Here is a 23,886-nt window from a genome sequence, read left to right on the forward strand (position 1 = left end):
AGCCAAAGGCAGATGCCACCTAGATGCCCCTCATGCGAAGAATTTTAATCAAGAAAGGATGCTGTACTTTGTAAAATGCTTTTTCTGCATCTATTGAGAGGATCACATGGTTCTTGTCCTTTCTTTTATTAATGTCTTGTATCACGTTGATTGATTTGCAGATGTTGAACCACCCTTGCAGCCCAGGAATAAATCCCGCTTGGTCATAGTGAATAGTCTTTTTAATCTATTGGCTAGTTTTTGGTGAGAATTTTGACATTCATGTTCATCACGGATCTTGGTCTGTAATTCTCCTTTTTGGTGGTGTCTTTGTCTGGTTTTGGGATCAAGGTAATACTGGCCTCCGAGAAAGAGTTTGGAAGTTTTCCTTCCATTTCTATTTTTTGAAATAGCTTCAGAAGAATAGGTATTATTTCTTCTTTAAACATTTGGCGAATTCCCCTGGGAAGCCATCTGGCCCTGGACTCTTGTTTGTTGGGAGATTTTTGATGACTGCTTCAATTTTCCTGCTGGTTATGGGTCTGTTCAGATTTTCTATTTCTTCCTGTTTCAGTTTTGGTAGTTTATACATTTCTAGGAATGCATCCATTTCTTTCAGATTGCCTAATTTGTTGGCATATAGTTGCTCGTAATACGTTTTTATAATTGCTTGTATTTCTTTGGTGTTGGTTGTGATCTCTCCTCTTTCATTCATGATTTTATTTATTTGGGTCCTTTCTCTTTTCTTTTTGATAATCTGGCCAGAGAGTTTATCAATCTTATTAATTCTTCCAAAGGACCAGCTCTTAGTTTTGTTGATCTGTTGTACTGTTCTTTTGGTTTCTATTTGTTGATTTCTGCACTAATCTTTATTATTTCTCTTCTCCTGCTGGGTTTAGGATTTATTTGCTGTTCTTTCTCCATCTCCTTTAGTTTATATATTTGAAACCTTTCTTGTTTCTTGAGAAAGGCTTGTATTGCTATATACTTCCCTCTCAGGGCTGCCTTTGCAGCATCCCAAAGGTTTTGAACAGTTGTGTTGTGACATTCATCTGTTTCCATGAATTTTTAACATTCTTCTTTAATTTCCTGGTTGATCCATTCATTCTTTAGTAGGATGTTCTCTAGTCTCCATGTATTTGAGTTTTATCCAAATTTCCTCTTTTGATTGAGTTCAAGTTTTAAAGCATTGTGATCTGAAAATATACAGGGAATGATCCCAGTCTTTTGGTACTGGTTGAGACCTGATTTGTGACCCAGTATGTGATCTGTTCTGGAGAACATTCCATGTACACTAGAGAAGAATGTACATTTTGTTGCTTTAGGATGGAATGCTCTGAATATATCTGTGAAGTCCATCTGGTCAAGTGTGTCATTCAAAGTCTTTGTTTCCTTGTTGATCTGCTTAGGTGATCTGTCCAGTGCAGTGAGTGGGGTGTTAAAGGCCCCTACTATTATTATATTATTATTGATGTGTTTCTTTAATTTCATTATTAATTGGTTTATATATTTGGCTGCTCCCATGTTAGGGGCATAACTATTTACAATTGTTAGATCTTGTTGGATAGACTCTTTAATTATGATATGGTGTCCTTCCTCATCTCTTACTACAGTCCTTGGTTTAAAATCTAATTTGTCTGATATAAGGATTGCCACCCAGCTTTCTTTTGAGGTCCATTAACGTGATAAATGGTTTTCCACTTTCTCACTTTAAATCTGGAGGCGTCTTTGGGTCTAAAATGAGTCTCTTGCAGACAGCATATCAACGGGTCTTGCTTTTTTTTTTTTTTAATCTATCCTGATACCCTGTCTCTTTTGATTGGGGCATTTAGCCTTTTTACGTTCAGAGTGACTATTGAAAGATATGAATTTATGGTGCCAGGGTGGTTTAGTTGGTTAAGTGGCCAGGTCATTATCCTTTGGTCCTAGATCAAGCCCCTTTCAGGCTCTCTGCTCAGAGGGGAGCCTGTTTCTCCCATTCCCTCTGCTGCTCCCCCTGCTTGTGCTCTCTCTCTCTTTCAAATAAATAAATAAAATCTTAAAAAAAGAGAAAGATATGAATTTAGTGCCATTGTGGTACCTATAAAGTCCCTGTTTCTATATATTGTCTCTGTTCCTTTCTGGTCTGTGTTACCTTTGGACTCTCTCTTTGCTTAAAGGATTCCCTTTAATATTTTTGGAAGAGCTAGTTTAGTGATCACAAATTCTTTTAGTTTCTGTTTGTCATGGAAGCTTTTTATTCTTCCTTCTATTTTGAAAAACAGCCTTGCTGGATAAAGTATTCTTGGCTGCATATTTTTCTCATTTAGTACCCTGAATATATCATGTCAGTCCTTTATGGCCTGCTAGGTCTCTGTGGCTAGGTTTGCTGCCAGTTTAATATTTCTACTCTTTTTTTTTTTTTTAGATTTTATTTATTTATTCATGAGAGACACAGAGGCAGAGGCAGAGGAGCCTGATGCAGGACTCAATCCCAGGACCCTGGGATTATGACCTGAGTCAAAGGCAGTTTCTCAACCACTGAGTCACCCAGGTGTCTCTAATATTTCTATTAGAGGTTATGGACTTTGTAGGTTATGAACCTCTTTTCTCGAGCTGCTTTCAGGATTTTCTGTCTCTGAGATTTGCAAGTTTCACTATTATATGTTGAGGTGTTGACCTATTTTTATTGATTTTGAGGAGGGGTTCTCTGTACCTCCTGGATTGAATGCCTTTTTCCTTCCCCAGATTAAGGAAATTCTCCAGTATAATTTGCTCCAATATACCTTCTGCCTACCCCACCTTTCCTCTTCTTCTGGGAACCCAATTATTCTAATATTGTTTCATTTTATGGTATCACTTAACTCTTGAATTCTCCCCTCATGATCCAGTAGTTGTTCATCTCTCTTTTTCTCACTTCTTTATTCTCCATCATTTTTCCTATATCACTAATTCTTTCTTCTGCTTCATTTATCCTTGCAATTAGGGCCTCCATTTTTATTGAATCTCATTAATAGCCTTTTTTTATTCTGACTTGATTAGATTTTAGTTTTTTTATCTCCTAAAAGGGTTTCTCTAGTGTCTTCTGTTCTTTTTTCAAGCCCAGCTAGTGTCTTCATAATTGTTATTCTGAGCTCTAGTTCTGATATTTTATTTATATCCATACTGATTAGGTTCGTGGCAGTCAGTACTGCCTCTTTTTCTCTTTTTTCAAGGTGAGTTTTTCTGTATTGTTCTTGCAGAAAGTGGTCACTTTTCTATGTGTAGAATTGCGACTATTCTTTTCTTAGAGCTTCTGTTGAGTTCACAAGTATTCAGAATGATTTGATAGCTATCTAGCTGAATTCCTAGGACCAGACAAAACTAAGATCTCCTACTTCTCTGCCATCTTGGACTCCTCTGTCAGCTCAAGGTTTTAAAGGTCAATGTAGAACTTCCATATACAGTGGACCCTTAAGTGACATGGGTTTGAACTGTGTGGGTCCACTTACAGGCAGAATTTTTGTTTTTGATAAATAGAGCACAGTATTGTAAATATATTTGCTCTTCCTTATGATTTTCTTAATATTTTCTTTTCTCTACCTTACTTTATTGTCAGGACACAGTGTATAGTACATGTAACATACCAAATATGTGTTAATTGACATGTTTAAGTTATTGGCAAGACTTCCAATCAACAGTAGGCTATTAGTAGTTAAGTTTTAGGGGAGTCAAAATTATATGCAAATTTTTGACCATGCAGACATTAGTGCCTCTATCCCTTGCATCATTCAGGTGCCTACTGTATTAATGTCATTCATCCTTACCAGTACCTTGTGAAGCAGGAACACTTATTCCTCTTGTCCCCACCCCAAATCAGCCAAATGAGGAAACAAGGCTTTGGAGGATACAAACCTCTCCAAAGTTGTACTCCTAATAAGCAGTAGAACCTTGATTTCAGCCTTGTCTCTGATTCTAAGGTGCATGCTCTTAAGCATTATGTTTTGGCCACCCTGGTCTTAACCATTGGCCACTCTGTTTCTCATTTCAAACTACACCTCCTAAAATATTGCTATCTAAGATAGCATCAGTCTACCCATCCCTGATATGACATCCCCCTACTACCTACCAAAATGTGCCAAAAACACACAAAGGACACAACTGCCATAGCACTGGGAATTAAGGATGGTGATTCACCATTTGCCAGTGTCTGGGAAACATCCAATGGAAGAGATGTGAAGGACTTAAAATGACAAACTTTTCACTTTGACCTCTGAAACTACAGTGAAGTGAGTCATAATGATGCCAGAGAGCAGGTTTGACACTCCTATATCCAATTCCTCTCTCCAGGCCACACAAACTTGCCATCCCTAAGTTACCACATCCATGGCCACAGCAATTCTCTGAGGGAATGGGGAGGAGGTGGGGAGGAGGAAAATAGTGGAAGAGTTTGTGCTGTTTGTTCCTGGTACAAGATATAAAATCAGCCAGACAGAAAATCAAAGCCTGCAGGCAACGCACTCCTGGGCTTGGTTTCCTGAGACAGCTCTGCCCTACTCCTCCCTCCTACACCTTGCTTTAGTTGTACCAATATGAGTAAAGAATAGGGAGAATTAGCAAGTCAACAGGTTTTGGGGGGAGGTACTTAGGAAAGCCAGCAAGGGATGGGTTTCCGTGTGGTTTGTGAGAAAAAAAAAAGGTTTCAGAGAAATAGCTGTTATGATAGTGGGAAGTGAATGGTGGTGAGTTAGTTTTGTGTCACAAAATAATTCCCCATCTGGCACCTCTCAGAAAGATGTCAATGAAAATAGACATTAACTTTCAATGCCTTTCTTAACGGTGCATCTTTTTACTGTGGCTCTGTTTAATGAATGATTATAAGGTGATCCAAATTCATCTCCTCTTCCCAAGCAGGCAGTGGAAGAAATGAAAGAGTCCTTCTTAGTCTGGGTGAGTCACCCCCTGATGCATGTCTACAGGGTAATCACCTCCATCCATGGTATGATCTGAATGGTGGGAATCCATGCCACCTGCCTGATGGAAGACATTGAACCTTCATGGATTTCTTTCAAATTTAAGCAATGAGGAAAACAAACCAAATTAAGCCAAAGGAAAATATAAGCCCAATCCTGATGGAATCTATAAAAAAAGCCACAAAAAAATCACAGTAATATTCTAAAGATGTAAAAAGAGCATAAATTTATTTTTTAAAAATATTTTATTCACTTATTTATTCATGAGAGACACAGAGAGAGGCAGAGACAGGCAGAGCGAGAAGCAGTCTCCCTGTGGTGGGAGCCCGATGTGGGACTCTAACCCAGGACCCCAGGATCACAACCCGAGCCAAAGGCAAATGCTCAACCACTGAGCCACCCAGGCATCCCAAGAGCATACATTTAAAAGAAGTTACTATAGGAATCAGAATCATGCTTTAGAAGAATGTGCTTTCCTTCTTTTCTCTCCAACTCTTGCTTTCTTCTTGTGGCTCCCTTGTCTCTCTCTTCAGTCCTTCACTGATCCATACTCTCTCCTCTTTCTTCCCCTCTGCTTGCCCTCCCTCCCTCTGCGTCTTACTCTCTTTCCCCTTACCCTTCTCAGTTTATGTAGCCCCTGCTAAGGATGACATGGTGGACATCTTTAAATCTCTTCCCCTTGTTCTCTATCTCCTGTTATGGAGGGACTGTTGGGTTCTGAAATTCTAGGTCCTCTTTGTCCTGGAGCCTTTTGGGGGAAAGCTCTTCCTGCAGCTCCTTTCTTGGCAGCATTTACTTGATGTTTTACATCAGATTCCCTTGGATTCATGCTCACCTGTTGAGGCTTGTTAAAGAAGGCAGGATGCACCAGGTGTGGGGCAGCAGTGACTCTGTGTTGAGTCTAAGGGTGCCTCAGATTGAGTTTCCTGGAAACAGGCTCAGAGATGGGAGAGCTGCAGGCAGAGTTTACTGGGAAGTGCTCTTGGAAGTTAACCCTGTTGGGAGGTGAGGAAGGTGAGATTGGATAGACAAGATACTGTTATACCATGTGGTTGCAAATGAGACTCAGCTGATCCTAAGGGGAGCTTGGGAACTGATATAGCCTTTCAGAGTTGTCACAAATCAAGCAAGGAGGGCAAGACTCTGGATCCTTGAATCAGGCAGTCATTGGCATTGGGGAGTCTACTGTGAAGGACAATTCCCAGTGAGCCATCAACATTTTTAATATCTTCAGCTGAGAGATGGGAGCATCCACAGAAAGGGGGAGAATCTGGGGTGGGAGGTCTAGAGTCATATCTGGGGATGTACCTATTATGGTTGTTTTAGGAGCACCTGGTGGCTCAGTTGATTAAGTGTCTGACTCTTGACCTCAGCTCAGGTCTTGGTCTCTTGAGTTCAAGCCCCACACTGGGTATGGGGCCTACTTAAAAAAAAGGGGGAGACATTTTAGAACCATCCCCTCAATACACTCCATTCTCTAGCCATAGTGACAAATGAGACAGAGGGTCAAACATGGATTTATTTTTCATACAAGGTACAAAGTAATAAAAGACCAAAATAAAGAGGGATCAAGAAAAAGATTAAGAAGGGAGACATCATCCTCAGAGGAGGATCTGGGAAGTCTCTCCGGGGGTGCAGGTAGCTTTGAACTGGGCCTGGGAGAGACCAGATTTGATAGGTAGATGTGAGGTATAGGGCAGCAAGAATGTAGACAGAGGGAGTCATTAGGAAGTACAGTTCACCTTTGGACAGTAGGGGGGCTCAGGGTGCTGATCCCCTGCCCAGTCAAAAATTCATATATAACTTTTGACTCCTTCAGAACTTAGCTACTGATAGACTACCATTGGCCAGAAGCATTACTGATAACATAGTCAGTTAACACATATTTTGTATGTTATATGTTTTATATACTGTATTCTTATGAGAAAGTAAACTAGAGAAGAGAAAATGTTATAAGAAAATCACAAGGAAGAGAAAATGCATACTTATATTTATCAAAAAAATTTGTGGGGCACCTGGATGGCCCAGTCAGTTAATCTCTTGATTTCAGCTCAGGTCATAGGGTCCTGAGATCAAGACCTGCATCAGGCTCCCTGCTTACTGGGGTGTCTGCTCAAGATTCTCTCTCCTTCTCCCTCTGCCTTCCCCCTCCCACCCTATGTGTGCACACTTTCTCTCTCTCTCAAATAAATAAATCTTTAATTTTAATTTTTAAAAAGATTTTATTTATTCATTGTGAGAGACACAGAGGGAGGCAGAGACATAGGGAGAGGGAGAAGCAGGCTCTCTGCGGGGAGCCCGATGAGGGACTCCATCCTGGGACCCCGGGATCACTCCCTGAGCTGAAGGCAGACGCTCAACCACTGAGCCACCCAGGCATCTCTCAAACAAATCTTTAAAAAATTTGCACGTAAGTGGACATACACAGTTCGAACCTGTGTTGTTCAGGGGTCAGCTGTACTTTATTTTTTTAAAGATTTATTTTTATTTTATGATAGACAGAGAGAGAGAGACAGAAAGGCAGAGGGAGAAGCAGGCTCCATGCCAGGAGCCCGACGCAGGACTCGATCCCGGGACTCCAGGACCACACCCTGGGCCAAAGGCAGGCGCGAAACCACTGAGCCACCCAGGGATCTCCTCAGCTGTACTTTAAAGTCTGTGCAGGTCTTCAAGCCCCGGATTATTGTGAATAAAGAAGTGCCAATTTCTCAAAGTAGAGGTCTTTTAAGGACTTGGGATAAAGCATAGAAGGGATAGAATGGAGTGGAAGGGAAGCCCAAGAGGCCTTTCCCCAGAGATGTTTTCATGAATTAATACCTCGAAGATGGCAGGAAGCTACAGATATGGAGGTGTTCCCTGGAGACCCTATAACTTTAGCATCCTGTGTTTAATGGAAGTTAGTCATAAAGCCATTACTGAGGCTTGTGCCTTGAGATGAGGTTGGGAAAGCTCCGAGGATTGTAATAGCTGCTGCCTTTAAGTATCCAAAGAGTGCCATGAAGTGTGGGGTGGGGTGTAGCATTTATTTAATATGGATCCAGAAGGCAAACCTAAGGTCACTGTATGGATGAAACAGGAAACAAATGGCTCTCACCTCACTGAAACAAAGAGTTTAATGAAAGACATTGCTTTGTCAAAATCAAGCAGGTTAGGAAGTAGTCAGTTGACTGCAGGAGGAGGAATTTAAGCAGAAGCTGTAAATGCAGACAAGGTTGGAGAGAAGATTCTTTCTTTAGGACTCACAGTTGATCTAGATGATATAGATCATTTCAACTCAGAGGTGGTATCAGAAGGACTAACAGTTATTCAACATTTATTTACTATTATATAACATAGTGGTTGAAAGAGCAGGCAAGGCCATCAGACTGCTCAGGTTCAAATCCCTCCTTTACTACCTGCGGCTAAGTGACCCCCGGCAAGTTGTTAAATCATTTCACGGGAATATTTGACTCACCCACCAAAGGCAGCGAAACAAAAGCCTACCTTATAGGGCTGATGTGAGGATAAAATGGAAGCCTTTAACAGGGTGCCTGCTTGGCCTGTGGTAAGTGCCCAGCAAATGCTAGCAGTCCTTATAAATGCTGTGGTATGGAATGTGGGTGGCTATAGAGAACCTAGAGACTCCGTGCCTGGGCCCCAGCATAGGTGAGTAAGCACACCAGGCTGAGTGAAATGGTGCCCTGTGAAGACAGGAGTAAGGCATTTTAAGTGGAAGAGGCATCAAGAAAAAGGAAGAGGTGGGGTTCCAGAGCCTGTTCTGGGTGAAGAGAGGCATCAGTCAGGTGGGTTGAGAAAGGGTAACGTAGTGGGAACTAGGCTTGGTGAGTAAGATTGAGACCAGATCACGGGGGACCTTGAGTGCCACACTAAGCCATTAACCCAGTGGGGGTGGCCTTAAAGTGTGAACACAGGGGTGGATTTCCACATTTATGCATCTTTCTTTTGTAGGCCATGCTGGGTTTACTTGGAGTCAGAAAAAACTTGGAAGACACATTGCCTGGCAAAGATATAACCTAGAGCTAGCTGTTTGGACCAGGAGGTGGTTATTTTAGAGCTCTGGTCATTTAAAAATTTGAGAAGGATTCTAGATAATAATCAGTCTTTATTTATTCCAAAAATCTTTAGTAAGGATAAATTATGGGCTCTTTGCATATGTTTCTGAGGCTCTAGGGGCGTTTTGGAGAAGGAAATCTTTACCAGAGATACGGTGTGTCATTAATTGGGGGCTCGCAAATTGTTAGGGCAGAGAGGAAACTCAGACCTGTGGTACAATTCTATCAATTTTAGGGACATAGAAATCTAAGACCAGAGAGGCCAAGACATGTAGCAAGTCAGTGACAGAATGAAGATCTAACATTTCTCTTTTTTGTTCCCATTCTTTCTATACAGTTTGCTAACACTATTTCTCTCCTGTAGTTTTGGAGAGTTTCTGTATGTAGATATGTACTGAATATCATATTTACAACTAAGATGTGGATATATGTGTGGCACCGCATCATACCAGATGCCCATTGCTTTCAGAAGCACGGGTCCCAGCTGTCTGAAATGCAGTTCAGTCAAAGAATGGCAAAGAATCTGCAGGAAACAGTAAAGGTTTCCCCTAAACTGAAAAGTCTATGGATGCCAAAGCCCTAAGACTAGCCAGGCATGGGTGGCTGCCATGTAAGAGGAAGTGTGGGTCACTATGACCCATGAGCTCACTCTGGTGCAGACTTGGCCAGTTCTGGGCTGCAGTGTTCCTGCTCTTGGGCCTTCTGCACCTGCCCCCAAGGGCATGCAGATAAAGCCCCTTGGCCTTCTACCTGGTGTGAAAGCCATCTCGCTTCTGGTGGGGCTTCTCTGGCTCCTGGAGCGGGGGCATTGCTCCTAGAAACTAAAAAATGGGGATCCCTGGGTGGCGCAGCGGTTTGGCGCCTGCCTTTGGCCCAGGGCGCGATCCTGGAGACCCGGGATCGAATCCCACGTTGGGCTCCCGGTGCATGGAGCCTGCTTCTCCCTCTCCCTGTGTCTCTGCCTCTCTCTCTCTCTCTCCCTGTGTGTGACTCTCATAAATAAATAAAAATTTAAAAAAAAAAAAAAAAAAAAAGAAACTAAAAAATGTAGTTTCTGATGGCGGTGCCCAGGAAGACCTCCCAGTGAGGTCATTTGGTAAAGACCATAGGGTTATTGGTCTCAACAGAAATATTATTTTATTAGAGAAAGCATTCTGCGATACAGAAGGATATATTATACTGGCCTCTTCATAGCAAGCTCAAGTTCTAAATTAAACTTAATTTGTGCCAATGGGGATTGCATCAGCTGGTTACATACACACATGGGCACATGCACACACACACACACACACACACACACACACACAACTCGGGTGATTCTTACCTTCTGTGTTCTTGTTTTTCATCATGATGTTTATTGTAGCAACACCTGCAAAATACTTCTGGAGAATTCATTCCTGGTATTGGGTATATGCTTTGGTTCCAGGGCAAGGTTTATAAGCTTTTCTCAGCTTCACATACCTTCGGAGATAGCTCCCAATATGCCTCCAAGATTGGTTAAATCTGTTTACTTCTCTGAGTATTGATGCCTTAATTCAGAGGCAAGAATACACACTTGAAGGATAAAAAGTTTAATGAATTTAAAAATCATTTCCTGTGTTAACGTTCAGTGGCTCTGATTTAATTTCTGCCCTTCTTACTGTGTCCAGTACAAAACTAGTGCAGTGACAGCTCTCCAGCATTCTTCAGCTATGTAGTGGCCCCTAAGGAAACAGACCCTGACTCCAGACACTACCCACAATGCCTCATTAAGAGCTTCCCTCCTCCAACCAATGACCTCTATCTTACCTCTTCTCCTTCCAAGGATTCAGATTTCTTCTTCTTCTTCTTCTTCTTCTTCTTCTTCTTCTTCTTCTTCTTCTTCTTCTTCTTCTTCTTCTTCTTCTTCTTCTTTCTTCTTCTTCTTCTTCTTCTTCTTCTCTTCTTCTTCTTCTTCTTCTTCTTCTTCTTCTTCTTCTTCTTCTTCTTCTTCTTCTTCTTCTTCTTCTTCTTCTTCTTCTCTTCTTCTTCTTCTTCTTCTTCTTCTTCTTCTTCTTCTTCTTCTTCTTCTTCTCTTCTTCTTCTTCTTCTTCTTCTTCTTCTTCTTCTTCTTCTTCTTCCTTCTCCTTCTTCTTCCTTCTTCTTCTTCTTCTTCTTCTTCTTCTTCTTCTTCTTCAAGATTTTATTATTTATTTGAGAGAGAGAGCGAGCATACAAGCAAGGGGAGTGGTGGCGGGGAAGGGGGAGCCTGATGGGGGCTTGATCCCTGGACTGGAGATAATTACCTGAGTGGAAGGCAGATAGATAACTGACTGAGCCCCCAGGTGCCCCAGGATTCAGATTCCTAGCTATAAATGTCTTTGGAACCATAAATGGCTATAGTCGCAGGGGACCTTAGTGTTGCCATCTACTCTAATGCTCCACTGAATAAAAGCACAAACTGAGGCCAAGAGATGCGACTTGTCCAAGGAAACAAAGCCATCCAGTAGCAAAACTTGGATATATATTTCTATATCCTGACTTTCAGTTCTGCGCTCTTTCCACCAAACCTGGGTACCTGTCATCAAATGATCATAGCTTCACAGGAGTGGCATGCACAGAGATAGCTTTATGCACTATATCTTCTTTGGCATGATTTCAAGATGAATATCTTTTTTTGAAAGAAGATTTTATTTATTTATTCATTAGAGACACTGAGAGAGAAGCAGAGACACTGGTAGACAGAGAAGCAGGCTCCCTGTGGGGAGCCCTGATGTGGGACTCCATCCCTGGACCCGGGATCATGCCCTGAGCTGAAGGCAGGTGCTCAAGCACTGAGCCACCCAGGTGCCCCTCAAGATGAATTTATCTTCCAGCTTTAAAATATTGACACTGAGCATCAGGGATCTGTGGACACTGCTGCTCCATTAAGTTCAGCAGCAGAGTGGCACCTGCAATAGTAACAGGGAGCCTGGCAGGTCAGTACTACTCACTTCTCTTCCTGGGGTTGTGGCCTCAGTAGGGCCTAGGGAAGCATTTGCTGGAAGGATGTGAATGTCATTTCTCAGAGTCTGGAATGGCCATATCGAGTGATGAGAAGGTAGAAAGACATTTATTTGGCAAGTATTTTGTTCTAGATTCCATGATCAGCAAAGCTGATCAAAGTTGGGGCTTTGGAGACTGTCATATGGACTCAAATCCCAGTTCTACTAATTATTAGCTGTTGAATTTTGGGCAAGTTATCTAACCTCTCTGCTTTAGCTTACATATTTGCAAAATGGAGCTGCTGCTGCTGTTAGGTACCTACAGAGGTCGTTATTAGGATGAAATAAATTAATATGTATAAAGCACTTAGGATAATGCCTGATACCTAGAGTAAGTGGTATATAATGATTGCTGTTTCTACGCAAATTAAAAATATATTTACATAAAATATCAACACTTATTTTGCCAGAATGAAATGATACACATTAAATATATTAGAATAGCTACTTATGAGAATATAAGAGAACTACAAAAGCGCATAAGAACAAAACCCAAGCAAGTGATTTCAGAGCCCTTGCTTTTATCACTACAGATATTGCTGCTTCCTCATTATCCCATTGTCAAGATAAATAAACTGAGGCTAAAAGGAACTACTTCAAGGCATCAAGCATTCATGCAGAAGCAGGAGGAGCACTTGGAAGATGGTCTCCAGCACCAGATGGGAGATTTAGGCTTGCTTTTTCATCTGTACATTTCAGGATCTGCAGGCTTATCTGATTCATAAGTCACACTGAAGAGCCTGCTCAGATTCTTCTAGCCGCACTAAGCTTCTGTGGAGAGCGTAGTCAGGAGATGTGTTTACCAAATGCAGGAGGCATCATCTCTGATACCTAGAATGCAGGACCATGAGCTTCATCAGTAAGTTTTATACAAATAGGTGGCAAGAGTGAAATTATAAAAGACTGAAAAAAACCTATAGTACCCCAAAGTAGAGGATTAGTTAAATAAATTATGCCCAACCAGATCAAAGAATATAGGCAGCCTATAAGATGGAATAATATTATTTTCCTAAAAATATTAATGATATATGTATTTTTTAAAAACAGATTACAGTGGGGGTATGTGTGTGTATGTATATTATATATGTATATGTGTGTATACACAATACACATGTACAGATTAGTGGCAGTCAGGGTGCATATATCATAGTACTAGTGATTATTTTGAGCATGGGTATTAGGAAGAGTATTACTTTTGCTCTGTTTTATTTCTATTTTCCAATTTTTCTAAATAAATACGTATAGCTTTCTTTCTTTCTTTCTTTCTTTCTTTCTTTCTTCTTTCTTTCTTTCTTTCTTTCTTTCTTTTTTTTTGGAAGAACTTATTTGTTTATTTGAGGAAGATAGCAAGAGAGAACATGAGTGAGGGGGAGGAGCAGAGGGAGAGGGAGAAGCAAACTTCCCGTGGAGCAGGGTCCTTCATCCCTGACCCTGTGATCATGGCCTGAGCTGAAGGCAGATGCTTAACCCACTGAGCCACCCTGGAACCCCAAACCTGTATGACTTTCATAAAGGAAAAATAATTTATTAAAAAGTAGCAGAAGAGGCATCTAGAATAAAGTCTGTTTTCCCCATGGATATTGCCCTCCTCTTCTGTAATCAAGTTGAAAATCCTCTTTTCTGCTCCTGCCAGGCTGATGCAATGGCTCCCACCTTGTGCACAGGTGGCTGTTCCGACAAGGTTGTTAAAGCACAGATCCCGTTGCATTCTGGTTATTGGGTACATATCCAGTTACAACCACCTGGCCTAGAGCCTGGCACATGGGTATATTTGATATGAATGACTTAATGAATTAGTATGGACTCAATAGCTTGGACTTAGATACGAGCTCTGCCATTTATAAGCTAGATGAGTACCAGTCTCCTGATCTGTACGGAGACAATAACAGTCATGGGTCAAAAGACTTCCAATAGTTTTTGTGAATGGCACAGTGCCAGTCACAAATCAGTGGGAGTGCAGAGAGTTTATTATTATTGCTGCATCTATTAACAGGTCCGCATTTTCCCATCCCTTATGTCTCTTTGGCTCCCTAAGGCATCATGGTTACCATAGCAGCCAGATGCTGATGATGCCTCCAGGGGCAGCAAGGTGAAGCTGAGCCAGCTCCTGGGTCCTCCTTCTGTGCGCCCTTCGCAGGCCAGAGTGAGATGGTCTGAAGCTCAGGCTTTTTTCAAGCCCCCCACCTGTCTCAGGTCACTTAGCCACAAACCCTGCCTCCACAGCCTCGGTTCAGGGCCCCGAAACACCCCTTTGGAGACTCCCTCCTCCCCGCACTCTGTCTCTTGGCGCCCTGCCTGGTTGCTGTGGAAACAGGTTCCACTGCGGACAAAGGAGGGAGCTGGGTCCTGCTTCCTCCTTGTCCTGTCGATGAGGATTTTTAGACCGTGGAGACTGCGCTGCCCTACCCTGCACCTGCCCTCTCTCCCTGTATTCTCGCTCAGGTGGAGCTTGCCCTCCCTCGCCACTGACGAGACCATGTGTAAAAGCGTGACCACAGGTGAATGGAAGAAAGTCTTCTATGAGAAGATGGAGGAGGCCAAGCCGGCCGACAGCTGGGACCTCATCATAGATCCCAACCTCAAACACAATGTCCTGGCCCCTGGCTGGAAGCAGTACCTGGAATTGCATGCCTCTGGCAGGTGAGTAGCCCAGTAAGTAGGGGCCCTGCAGGCAGCTCTGGGGCACCTTCCAAGAAGAGAAGAGGTATGGAGACCCCAGGTGCTTAGGGTCAGTCTCACTGCTGGGCTGGCGTAGCCTGGGAGGCAGAGAAAGGGTCCTTACCTGGGAGATGGGACACCTGAGTTTGATTCCAGTTCTTCCACTGAACTCCTGGGTAACTTTCCCTCTCTGAATCTTAGTTTCTGCTTCTGACAAAGAGGTGGGATATATTTATTAGTTGTAAACTCTGACATTTTACATCTTTTCAGATTTTAACAACTTAAAATGGTTGAAAACCAAGAGAAGGTGGGGCACTCAAGGTCAACAGGGGTTGAATTCTGTGCTCTGGTCCTGGGATAGTTCAATGTCAATCTATTTAATTCAGCCTGACTTAATATAAAGTACTAAACACATGAGGTGTGCTAGAAACTGGCTCTACTATTAGTGCCATAGAGCTTGAGCAATTCAGTTTCCTTCTTGAACCTCACTTATCCCATTTGCAAAAGGAGGGGTTGGTCTAGGTCCTTGCCTTGTGGGTCATGGACCAGCAGCATCGGCATCACCTAGAACTTGTGAAAGATGCAGAATCTCCAGCCCCATTCTAGACCTACAGAATCAGAACCTGCATTTCAGCCTGTCTCTCAGTGATTCGGATGTACAATATCTGAGATGATTTTCCAGCATTCTTGTCCGTGGGCCTGTTATGTAAAGACTTCCCTTTGGGACAGGAGATGGGGAGGCTCTGTGGGGCAGTGTGGGGGTCAGAAGCAAGGCCTTCCTTCCCGCCCCGGTTTGATCCATTCCATTCAAGAAACATCTATTGGGCACCTGGTATGTGCTGGGTACTGGCTCTGACTCTAGCTGTGTGTACATGGATCATTTTCTCATTCTCTGTGCCTGAGAGTAAAAGAAAACATTCATTAGGTGACTTCCAAGGTCTCTCCAGTTCTGACATTCCCCAATGCACGTTTTATAGTCCAATCTCAGGGAGGGAAAATAGTCCTCAAAGGATGTAAGTAGAAGAGAAGAGAATGAGGACATGAAGCCCCTAACCTGGTTGATGGGAGGGGTACCAAGAGCTGGGCATTTGCTGGCAGGGCCCCCGAGCTTCTTGGATACCTGGAAGGCTTGTGGCATCTCCAGTCACGTAGGTGACACGTGGTCCCCCGCTGACCTCACTCACCCACTCTGGCCAGAGACTGCCTCCAATTCTAGGCCTTGGGAAGCATCAAGTCGGGCACTGATTTGGAGGCTGGGAAGTACTAACAGTGTCATTTTTCTCCTGATTTGGGTCTATCCTGCTCACAGTCAGCGTTAGCAGGAAAGATGTGTGGATGGATGGCGCATTTCCCAAATGTTCGGGCCAACTGCGCTGTGGGACCTCAAGGAGGTCTGAGCAGGAAGGACTCATTTAGTGCCCCGCGAACATTTTGCAGATGGGGAAATATGCCCAGAGCCAAAGCCCTGAAGGCGAGGCCCGAGGGCACTGGTTTGGAGGAAGCTGAGGCCTCTGCAGAGCCCAGGTGAGGTGGGTGCCGGGTGCACCTTGACGCGCCGGCGTGGTGCGAAGGCGCACAGCGGCCAGGCGCCCCGGGAGAGCTCAGGACGCCCGTAAGCACCCGACCCCGCCTTTCCGAGGCTGTTTGCACCATCTCCACCCGGTCCCTTCCTCTTGCCTCCGCCCCTCCCGCAGGTTCCACTGCTCCTGGTGCTGGCACACCTGGCAGTCGCCGCACGTGGTCATCCTCTTCCACATGTACCTGGACCGCGCGCAGCGGGCGGGCTCGGTGCGCATGCGCGTGTTCAAGCAGCTGTGCTACGAGTGCGGCACGGCGCGGCTGGACGAGTCGAGCATGCTGGAGGAGAACATCGAGGGCCTGGTGGACAACCTCATCACCAGCCTGCGCGAGCAGTGCTACGGGGAGCGCGGCGGCCAGTACCGCATCCACGTGGCCGGCCGCCAGGACGCGCGGCGCCACCGCGGCGAGTTCTGCGAGGCCTGCCAGGAGGGCATCGTGCACTGGAAGCCCAGCGAGAAGCTGCTGGAAGAGGAGGCCTCCACCTACACCTTCTCCCGGGCGCCCAGCCCCGCCAAGCCGCAGGCCGAGGCCGGCTCTGGCTGCAACTTCTGCTCCATCCCCTGGTGCTTGTTCTGGGCCACGGTCTTGCTGCTGATCATCTACCTGCAGTTCTCCTTCCGCAGCGCCGTCTGAGAGCCCCTCGGGAACTCTTGGGGCCCACGGCCTGGGGGGGGGGCAGCTGGGAGGAGGGGGGCATGAAGGACCTGGGTTGGGAGTGGGGTTAAATTCTAGTGCGGGTGCCACCACTGACAACGTGGGGATCCTGGACAAACCACCCATCTTTACCATCTGTAAAATTAAGGGTTTGGCTTGGATCGTTGGTCTTCCCAGCGAAAGCCAGGGCCCCCCAAACGTCTGCATAGGTGCCTCAGGCACTTTTGGATTTGGAAGGTAGGCTGAGTGAGCAGGTTTCCCATCCCGGCGGAAGGGCCCATTCCCAGCTCCTACTTCCTCCTCTTGCCTTAATCAGAACAGTTCCATCTTGGAGTTTCATTTAAGAGTTGTGGATGCAAATAGGTTCAACTGCTTTAAAAAAAAAAAATTGAAAACTACAGGGCTTGGTGGTCGCAAAAAGCCTTTCCACAGGAATGAGCTCATTCTTGCTTTCTTGTTAACTCCCTACCCCTGCCCCTCATTAGCTCCCACATCTGAGGCTGCTGCGTTAAATTAGCCCGTGCCTAGTGTAGACACCTCATCCACAGCTGGGCCTTCATGCACATAGCAGAGTTCCTTTTGGAGAGAGAGGTGGAGGCCCGAGGCTCTCCTTTTGCTGCTGGGTACACAGGGTCCCTTGCTTCTGTTTCCCAGATCCCCAGCTTCGAGCCGCCCTCCACTCAGGATGGATTCTGAGACCTGCCTTCACTCGGGGAGAAGTCCCATAGAGCTAGGCTTCCCATCCATTGCATATGAACAGACAGATAACTTAGGGGAAGTTTAGAAGGTAGAGTGTTAGATACAAAGCACAAAATCCTTAGGAAACGAACAAATATATGATTCTCCATTATAATGAAGGGTCTGCAGAGTTCAGGGACCCAGCCTGCTTGATTCTTAGCTGTTCTGATGGCCATGATGTAGGGGCAGGAGCCTGGGCTCCTGGGCTCCTTGCTGAAACTCTACTTGAGACGTTTTCCCACACTGGCCATGCATAGGCTTTCTCTCATTAGCCATCTGCTGTCCACCTAGAACCACAGGGATGGGGTGTTGTTAGCAAGAGAGACAGCATTAAAGGCATGAAGTGCTTTGCCTCTAGGGAAGTGCATAGATATGTGGGAGAACCTTACATCACTTTAGAATGGGATGCAGTCTGGTTTGGGATAGGAAGAGAGACTTTGATAGTAGGAGTATGGTTGGGGTATGGAGGGAGCCAGAAGGCAGGAGGTGCCATCCTGCACTTTCAAAGGTCCTCATTAACCTCACATCTGTTAATAATGACTCCTCCCACTCCCCCCACCACTCCCCTTTTTCATGGAAAGTCACCACCATCTGTAGTGGTGGAGGGAGGAGGGTCACTTATATAAAGGTGGGATGCTTTAATAAAGACGAGATATCTTCAATCAGGCTTAGCGGTTATTAATGTGTGCTTGAGATTCACCGCAGTGTCCCTGATGTGATGGGCTGTTACACCCCCTGTATCTCCACTCCCTCTCTCCCCTTCCTGGGGCTCCCACATAAGGCTTTATCTAGCTTCACTTTTAAGGTCTGGGCCAATCACATCCGCGGTCAGGAAGGATGCAGGCAGCCCTTGGTCAGTCATCCAGGGGACTCAGCCTAAGGCCAATCTTATCCCTGCCCTTGCTGCAATTCTAGCACTTGGCTGGTGACTTCCTTTGCTTTATGCATGCAGTGCTCCTCCCTTTATCCAGACCACATGTCCTGAACACCTTCTCTCTGGCAAATCCAGATTTGGGTGCTGGGATCCAGTGGGTTCTAAGGAGCAGACCCTGCCTCTCAGAGATCTCTGCTTATTGCAGAACTTTTTGGCCTTGGCTGAGATTTAGAAATCCTGGGGAGCTTTTAGAGAGATACCAGTGCCCAGCCTCCACCTCAGACCAAGAGAATCAGAATTTCTGGGCGTGAGAAATTTGATGAATTTTGAATTTGAATAAGACTCTTGTGTGATCTAAGAAATTTGAGAATTTGAATTCGAATAAGACTCTTGTGTGATCCACCTGTGCTGGCTGGTATAATCCTTCTAACTGAGGAACAGGTTTGCTTTCGCACTTAGTCTTGTTGTAATGAGCCCTGAGGTCTTCCTTGATGACCTGCCTTGGATTCTCTAGGGCTAGGATTCAGCTTCCCTCTTACTCCCTCTCCCTGTCCTGGGGACTTGACTGTCCTTCAAAAATCCCTATTCCTGCTTGTCCCCTGCTACAATGGCTTTGTTGTGCTCTGAGAATCTCCATTATTGAGCTCTGCCACCCTTGCCAGATGCTTATCAACTTTTGTTATAATTACTTGCTTTTGACTATAAGCCCCCTCCACCACCACCCCTGCCCCAGCATGTGGCCACAGTGTGTAAGCAACTTACCTTGGGTCCCATTGCCATCTAGTAACAGAGCAAGGAGTCAGACCCTCACCTGGTTTTAGGCCAGACCTCTTCCTCTGCTATAGGAAGATGTCTACAACCTGCAGAGGCCTCCACTGTCTCCCATATTGTTCTTATACTTGCTACAGATAGGGGGATTCTAGGTTTGCTCACTAGCTTAACCCTGTCTTGGCAAAGACTTCTCTGGGACAGTCCTTCCTTTGCACATCTTGACCCATGCCACATGATGAACTTGTTCAATGTGCCCTAGGTATTATAAGTAAACTTCTTGGAGACATTTCAGGATCCCAGAACTCTCCCACTGGAAGTTCTGGGGGCTGGTCTTGATGTTCAAGCCAAGAACAGAACTATAGGCCTTGACTTGTGGTTCCAGGGGCTGAAATCTTCCATGTGGGGTCAGCAGACAGTGCAGTCTTGATCATTTCCCTCAGACTCATTGGGACAGGGCCAGCCCTGTGGAGGAATGCTTCTTGGAGGTCAGCAGCCCTGAGAACCAAGAAAATCATCAATTCAGGACAATTTTCTTTTTTTCTTTTTTTTTTTAAAGTAATTTTTTTTTAAGCTTTATTTATTCAGAGAGAGAGAGAGAGAGAGAGAGAGAGAGAGGCAGAGACACAGGCAGAGGGAGAAGCAGGCCCCATGCAGGAAGCCAGACGCTGGACTCGATCCCGGGTCTCCAGGATCACACCCCGTGCTACAGGAGGCGCCAAACCGCTGCGCCACGGGGGCCGCCCTCAGGACAATTTTCTAACATACTGAGCCCATAGACTCAGAGCTGTAAGACAGATTTGATATAGGGCCTTTATGTCATAGGTAAGGAACTGAAGCCTAGAGAAAGAAGGAAACTTGACCAGCATTATATGACATGGAGTAGGGGAAGATGATGTAATTTGGGATTAAGAAACATTTGAATCCTGATTCTTATACTTGGCAGCTCCCACATTCAGGGCATAAATATTCATGATTGTTAGGCCCTCTTGTTGGATAGATCCTTTAAGTATGATATAGTGTCCCTCTTCATCTCTTACTACAGTCTTTGGGATAAACTTTAATTTATCTGATATAAGGATGGCTACTCCTGCTTTCTTTTGAGGACCATTTGAATGTTAAATGGCTCTCCAACCTTTTATTTTCAGGGTGTAGGTGTCCTTACGTCTAAAATGAGTCTCTTGTAGACAGCAAATAGATGGGTCTTGCCTTTTTTTACTGTCTGAAACCCTGCACCTTTTGATGGGGTCATTAAGCCCGTTCACGTTCAGAGTTACTATTGAAAGATATGAATTTAGTGTCATCATGATACCTATTTAGTCCCTGTTTTTGTGGATTGTTTTCTTGGACTTCCTCTTTCTTTTACAGAGTCCCCCTTAATATTTCTTGCAGAGCTGGTTTGGTGGTCACATATTCTTTCAGTTCCTGCCTATATTTATCTCTCCTTCTATTCTGAATGAGAGCCTTGCTGCATAAAGTATTCTTAGTTGCAGGTTCTTCTCATTTAGGACCCTGAATGTATCCTGCCAGCCCTTTGAATCCTGATTCTTATGAGCACTATGGCCTTAGGAAAATAACTTAAACTCCTTGAGTCCCATTTTCCTTCTCATCAAAATGGTAATAATACCTGTGCCTTGTCGGGCTATCATAAAAAATGAATGATGCACTGTTGATAACACTGCCTGATACAGAGCATATGCCCATTCTCTTCCTTCTTCCCTTTCCTGTTTCAGCTGGCAGCCTCTCCTTCGAGTCCTAGGGGGCTCTTTGTCTTTGGATTGCAGCTCTGTCGATAAATGCATTAGGTGGGAAAGAAAGAAAGAAAAAAAAAAGGAAGGTAAGGGTTAAGTTTCCAGCCAAAGGCTAAGAACTATTTATGTTTATTTTAATATATGTGGAGTCATTTCTTTCCTTCCTTTAAAATTTATTTCAGCAGTGACTTCATTTTTCCAGTGGCATGGTAGCCAGCCACTCTTCATTCTTCAAAGATAGCTATTTAAAAATCACCCCAAACAGAAAACACCAGTGATTTCTGGGCTCCATTCCCATTAGCTGAAATACCCAAGAAGGAATTTAGTTGGATTCCAAGTCCCATTCTGGGTTCTCTGTAGAACTCCCTAAGGAAATTCCTCTGGAATCATTTTTGGGCCTGTGTGGGTACTGTCACATGCACTAGGGAAATGAAATCCACCTGTTGTGTGGCTATTTTGTGAAGAAGCTTGTGAGGGTAGGTGAGGGTGGGGGTTGTACTATCGAGAGCTCATTGGCCTGGGGTTTGGGCAATGTAGGTCCCAGCTCTGGGTTAGATGTTATCCAGGCATCTCGGCTGCTGACCTTGGATGACTTAGTCTTTCTCCTCTCCTGGGTCTTGTTTTTCTTATTTGTAAAGCAAAGAGTGGAGGTGATCTGATGGGTTCCGGCTGGCCTTGACCTTGCTCATAAACTGCTGCTTAGTCTTATGTGTCCTCATGCACTTGGGGTGGCCCCTAATGCTGAACCGCCCAGCAGATCATCTAGGTTCAATACTTCAGTCTGCCTATGTGGGTGTGGCATTTCATCTTTTTTCTTTTTCCTTTCTGGAGGCAAACTTGTAGATATCTTGCTGTAACTAGACCTCTCTATAGTGATATTCACATTTTTTTTTTGATATTCACATTTTGAAAGGCAGTTACCTTGAGATGTGCTGTCTTATACAGAGACTTGTGTGGTACCAATGGAATTTCTGTCTGTGTCTTGTTCCCTCACTTCTAAAATCGGCTCAATAAGTCTTCACTGGTCTATTCTCAACATGTAGTCATATTTTGAGGACATAATAAGATTTTCCCTATTTCCAAGATTCATTCATTCAACAAATGTTTATTGGGTACATATTATATATCAATTCTAGTTCTAGGCATTGCAGATAGAGGGGAGAACAAAGTGACTCAATAGTTTACCTTATGAATAATAGAGGAACCAGACACTAAACAGTCTAAGTAAAATGTGTGGTATATTAGGGGATGTTCAGTATAAGGAGAAGAATGAAGTAGTCAAAGGAGATAGAAGAGTAAGGGCTAGCGGTACAATTATAGATTGGGTGACCAGGGAGGGTCTCACTAAGAAAGTGACATCTAAAAAGTGAAAGACCCGAGGAAGGGGAATGTCAAGTGCCGAGGGCATCTGGAATGTTCAGCTGTGAGGAGCCCAAAGTGGCTGGGATGTAGCTCAGGCTTAGTAGTCCACAGGGGTCAGAGTAGTAAAGGGAGTCAGAGCATATAAGTCATCAGTCCTGGCCGCGACATTGGTTTTTCACCTGAATGAGAGAAAAAGTCACTGGAGGGTTGAGCTGTGGAGTGATGCCATCCAATTTACAGTTACCACGTTGAGAATAGACTAGAGAGGGACAAGAATGAAAGAGGAAGGTTTAGCTGGGATGCTTCTGCAGAAGTCCAGGAAAGAGGTGATAGTGGCCTGGTCCAGCGTGGTGGCAACTGGCATTGAGTCTGGATATATTTTGAAGGTAGCATGAGAGGACTTGCTGATGTCTCAAACATGGGGTCTGAGAGAAAGAGGAGTCAAAGAGGCCCGAGGGTTTTTGGCCTGGACAACCAGAAGAATCTCTACCCCTTTCTGAGATGAGGAAGGCTATGTGAGGAATAGATCTGGTGGCACTGTCAGGAGCTGGGTTTTGGACATGTGAAATTTGAGATGCATCGTAGGCATTCTGTTAGACTATTTAATGTGAGGCATTAAATTTGAGAAATGCAAGGTGGCAGTGAAATGTTCATGACTGTAGTTCGGAGGAAAGGCCCAAGCTAGAGATAAAATTGGAATCATCAGTATTTAGATGATATTAAATGTCATAAGATTAGCTGAGATGCCTCAAGGAGTGAGGGTAGAGAGAAAAGAGGCTGAGGACAGCCTGGGGCTGTTCATGTAGAGACGTAAAAGAAGGAGCAGTCTACCAGGGGCTGCGGAAGCTGAGGCACAGAGAACATGATTTGCTTGAGCTTCTAGAACCATTGAGCAGCAGAACTTGGACTGGAAGCTAGGCCTTTGGGGTCCGGGTTCAGAGGGCTCTTTCCACTGTCCCAAAGCACCGTCCCTGTCATGGTGCCAACTTGCTCCCTGCCTGGGAGTCCTGCCCGTCTCCCTTGCCCGGGAAGTGTCATTTCATCAAGTCTGAGCAGGATATGGATTTTTGTTTCTGTTTTTCTCAGGGTATTTGAAGTATTTCACAATTTTAAAATGCACTAAAATTAAAAGGCTTTGTGGGAGGCCTAGACTGCCACGATGGATTTGAGCAATGGACACACAAACTCGGACCAAAGGAAAATGTTGTTGGAGTTGTTTAAAGGAAGAATTCTGTTGTCTTGGATCCTGTTGGCAGGCCTGGGCCATGTGTGAGCATTTCAATGGTTGTGGATTAAATAAGCCAGATAGTGTCAGGAAACGGGCAAGATGGGATAGTGTCGCAGGATAAACAGCTCAAGGGGAGATGAAGGTCTCCTTTTTCAAAATAGGTCAGCATCTCAGGCCCGGACCATATCTACACTGTGCCCTTCAGATTCCCAGGGCTTGCTCTGCTTGCTTCTGGCCTATGGTGTGAATTGGGGTCATAACTTGTAAATTTGCAGAGGCCTCCAGTGGGACTGGCAGACGTTGGTAGG

At 44.5% G+C, this 23,886-nt stretch overlaps 1 protein-coding gene across 1 annotated transcript; it reads left to right on the plus strand.

Annotated features, from left to right (window-relative positions):
* Positions 1-14,332: 14,332 nt before the first annotated feature.
* Positions 14,333-16,836, plus strand: RTP1 (receptor transporter protein 1). Its single transcript, XM_055307645.1, has 2 exons — positions 14,333-14,604; positions 16,317-16,836. The coding sequence occupies exons 1-2, from the start codon at positions 14,333-14,335 to the stop codon at positions 16,834-16,836; spliced, it is 792 nt and encodes a 263-aa protein (XP_055163620.1).
* Positions 16,837-23,886: the final 7,050 nt, after the last annotated feature.

The sequence above is a fragment of the Nyctereutes procyonoides genome, unplaced genomic scaffold (assembly GCF_905146905.1).
Source record: "Nyctereutes procyonoides isolate TBG_1078 unplaced genomic scaffold, NYPRO_anot_genome, whole genome shotgun sequence".
Taxonomy (NCBI): domain Eukaryota; kingdom Metazoa; phylum Chordata; class Mammalia; order Carnivora; family Canidae; genus Nyctereutes; species Nyctereutes procyonoides.

Bases quoted from the DNA above. Each gene is read 5' to 3' on its own strand.
- RTP1 (XM_055307645.1), top strand. From the start codon at position 14,333: ATGAGGATTTTTAGACCGTGGAGACTGCGCTGCCCTACCCTGCACCTG. The intron at 14,605-16,316 runs GTGAGTAGCCCA...CCCCTCCCGCAG, and splicing joins GAATTGCATGCCTCTGGCAG to GTTCCACTGCTCCTGGTGCT.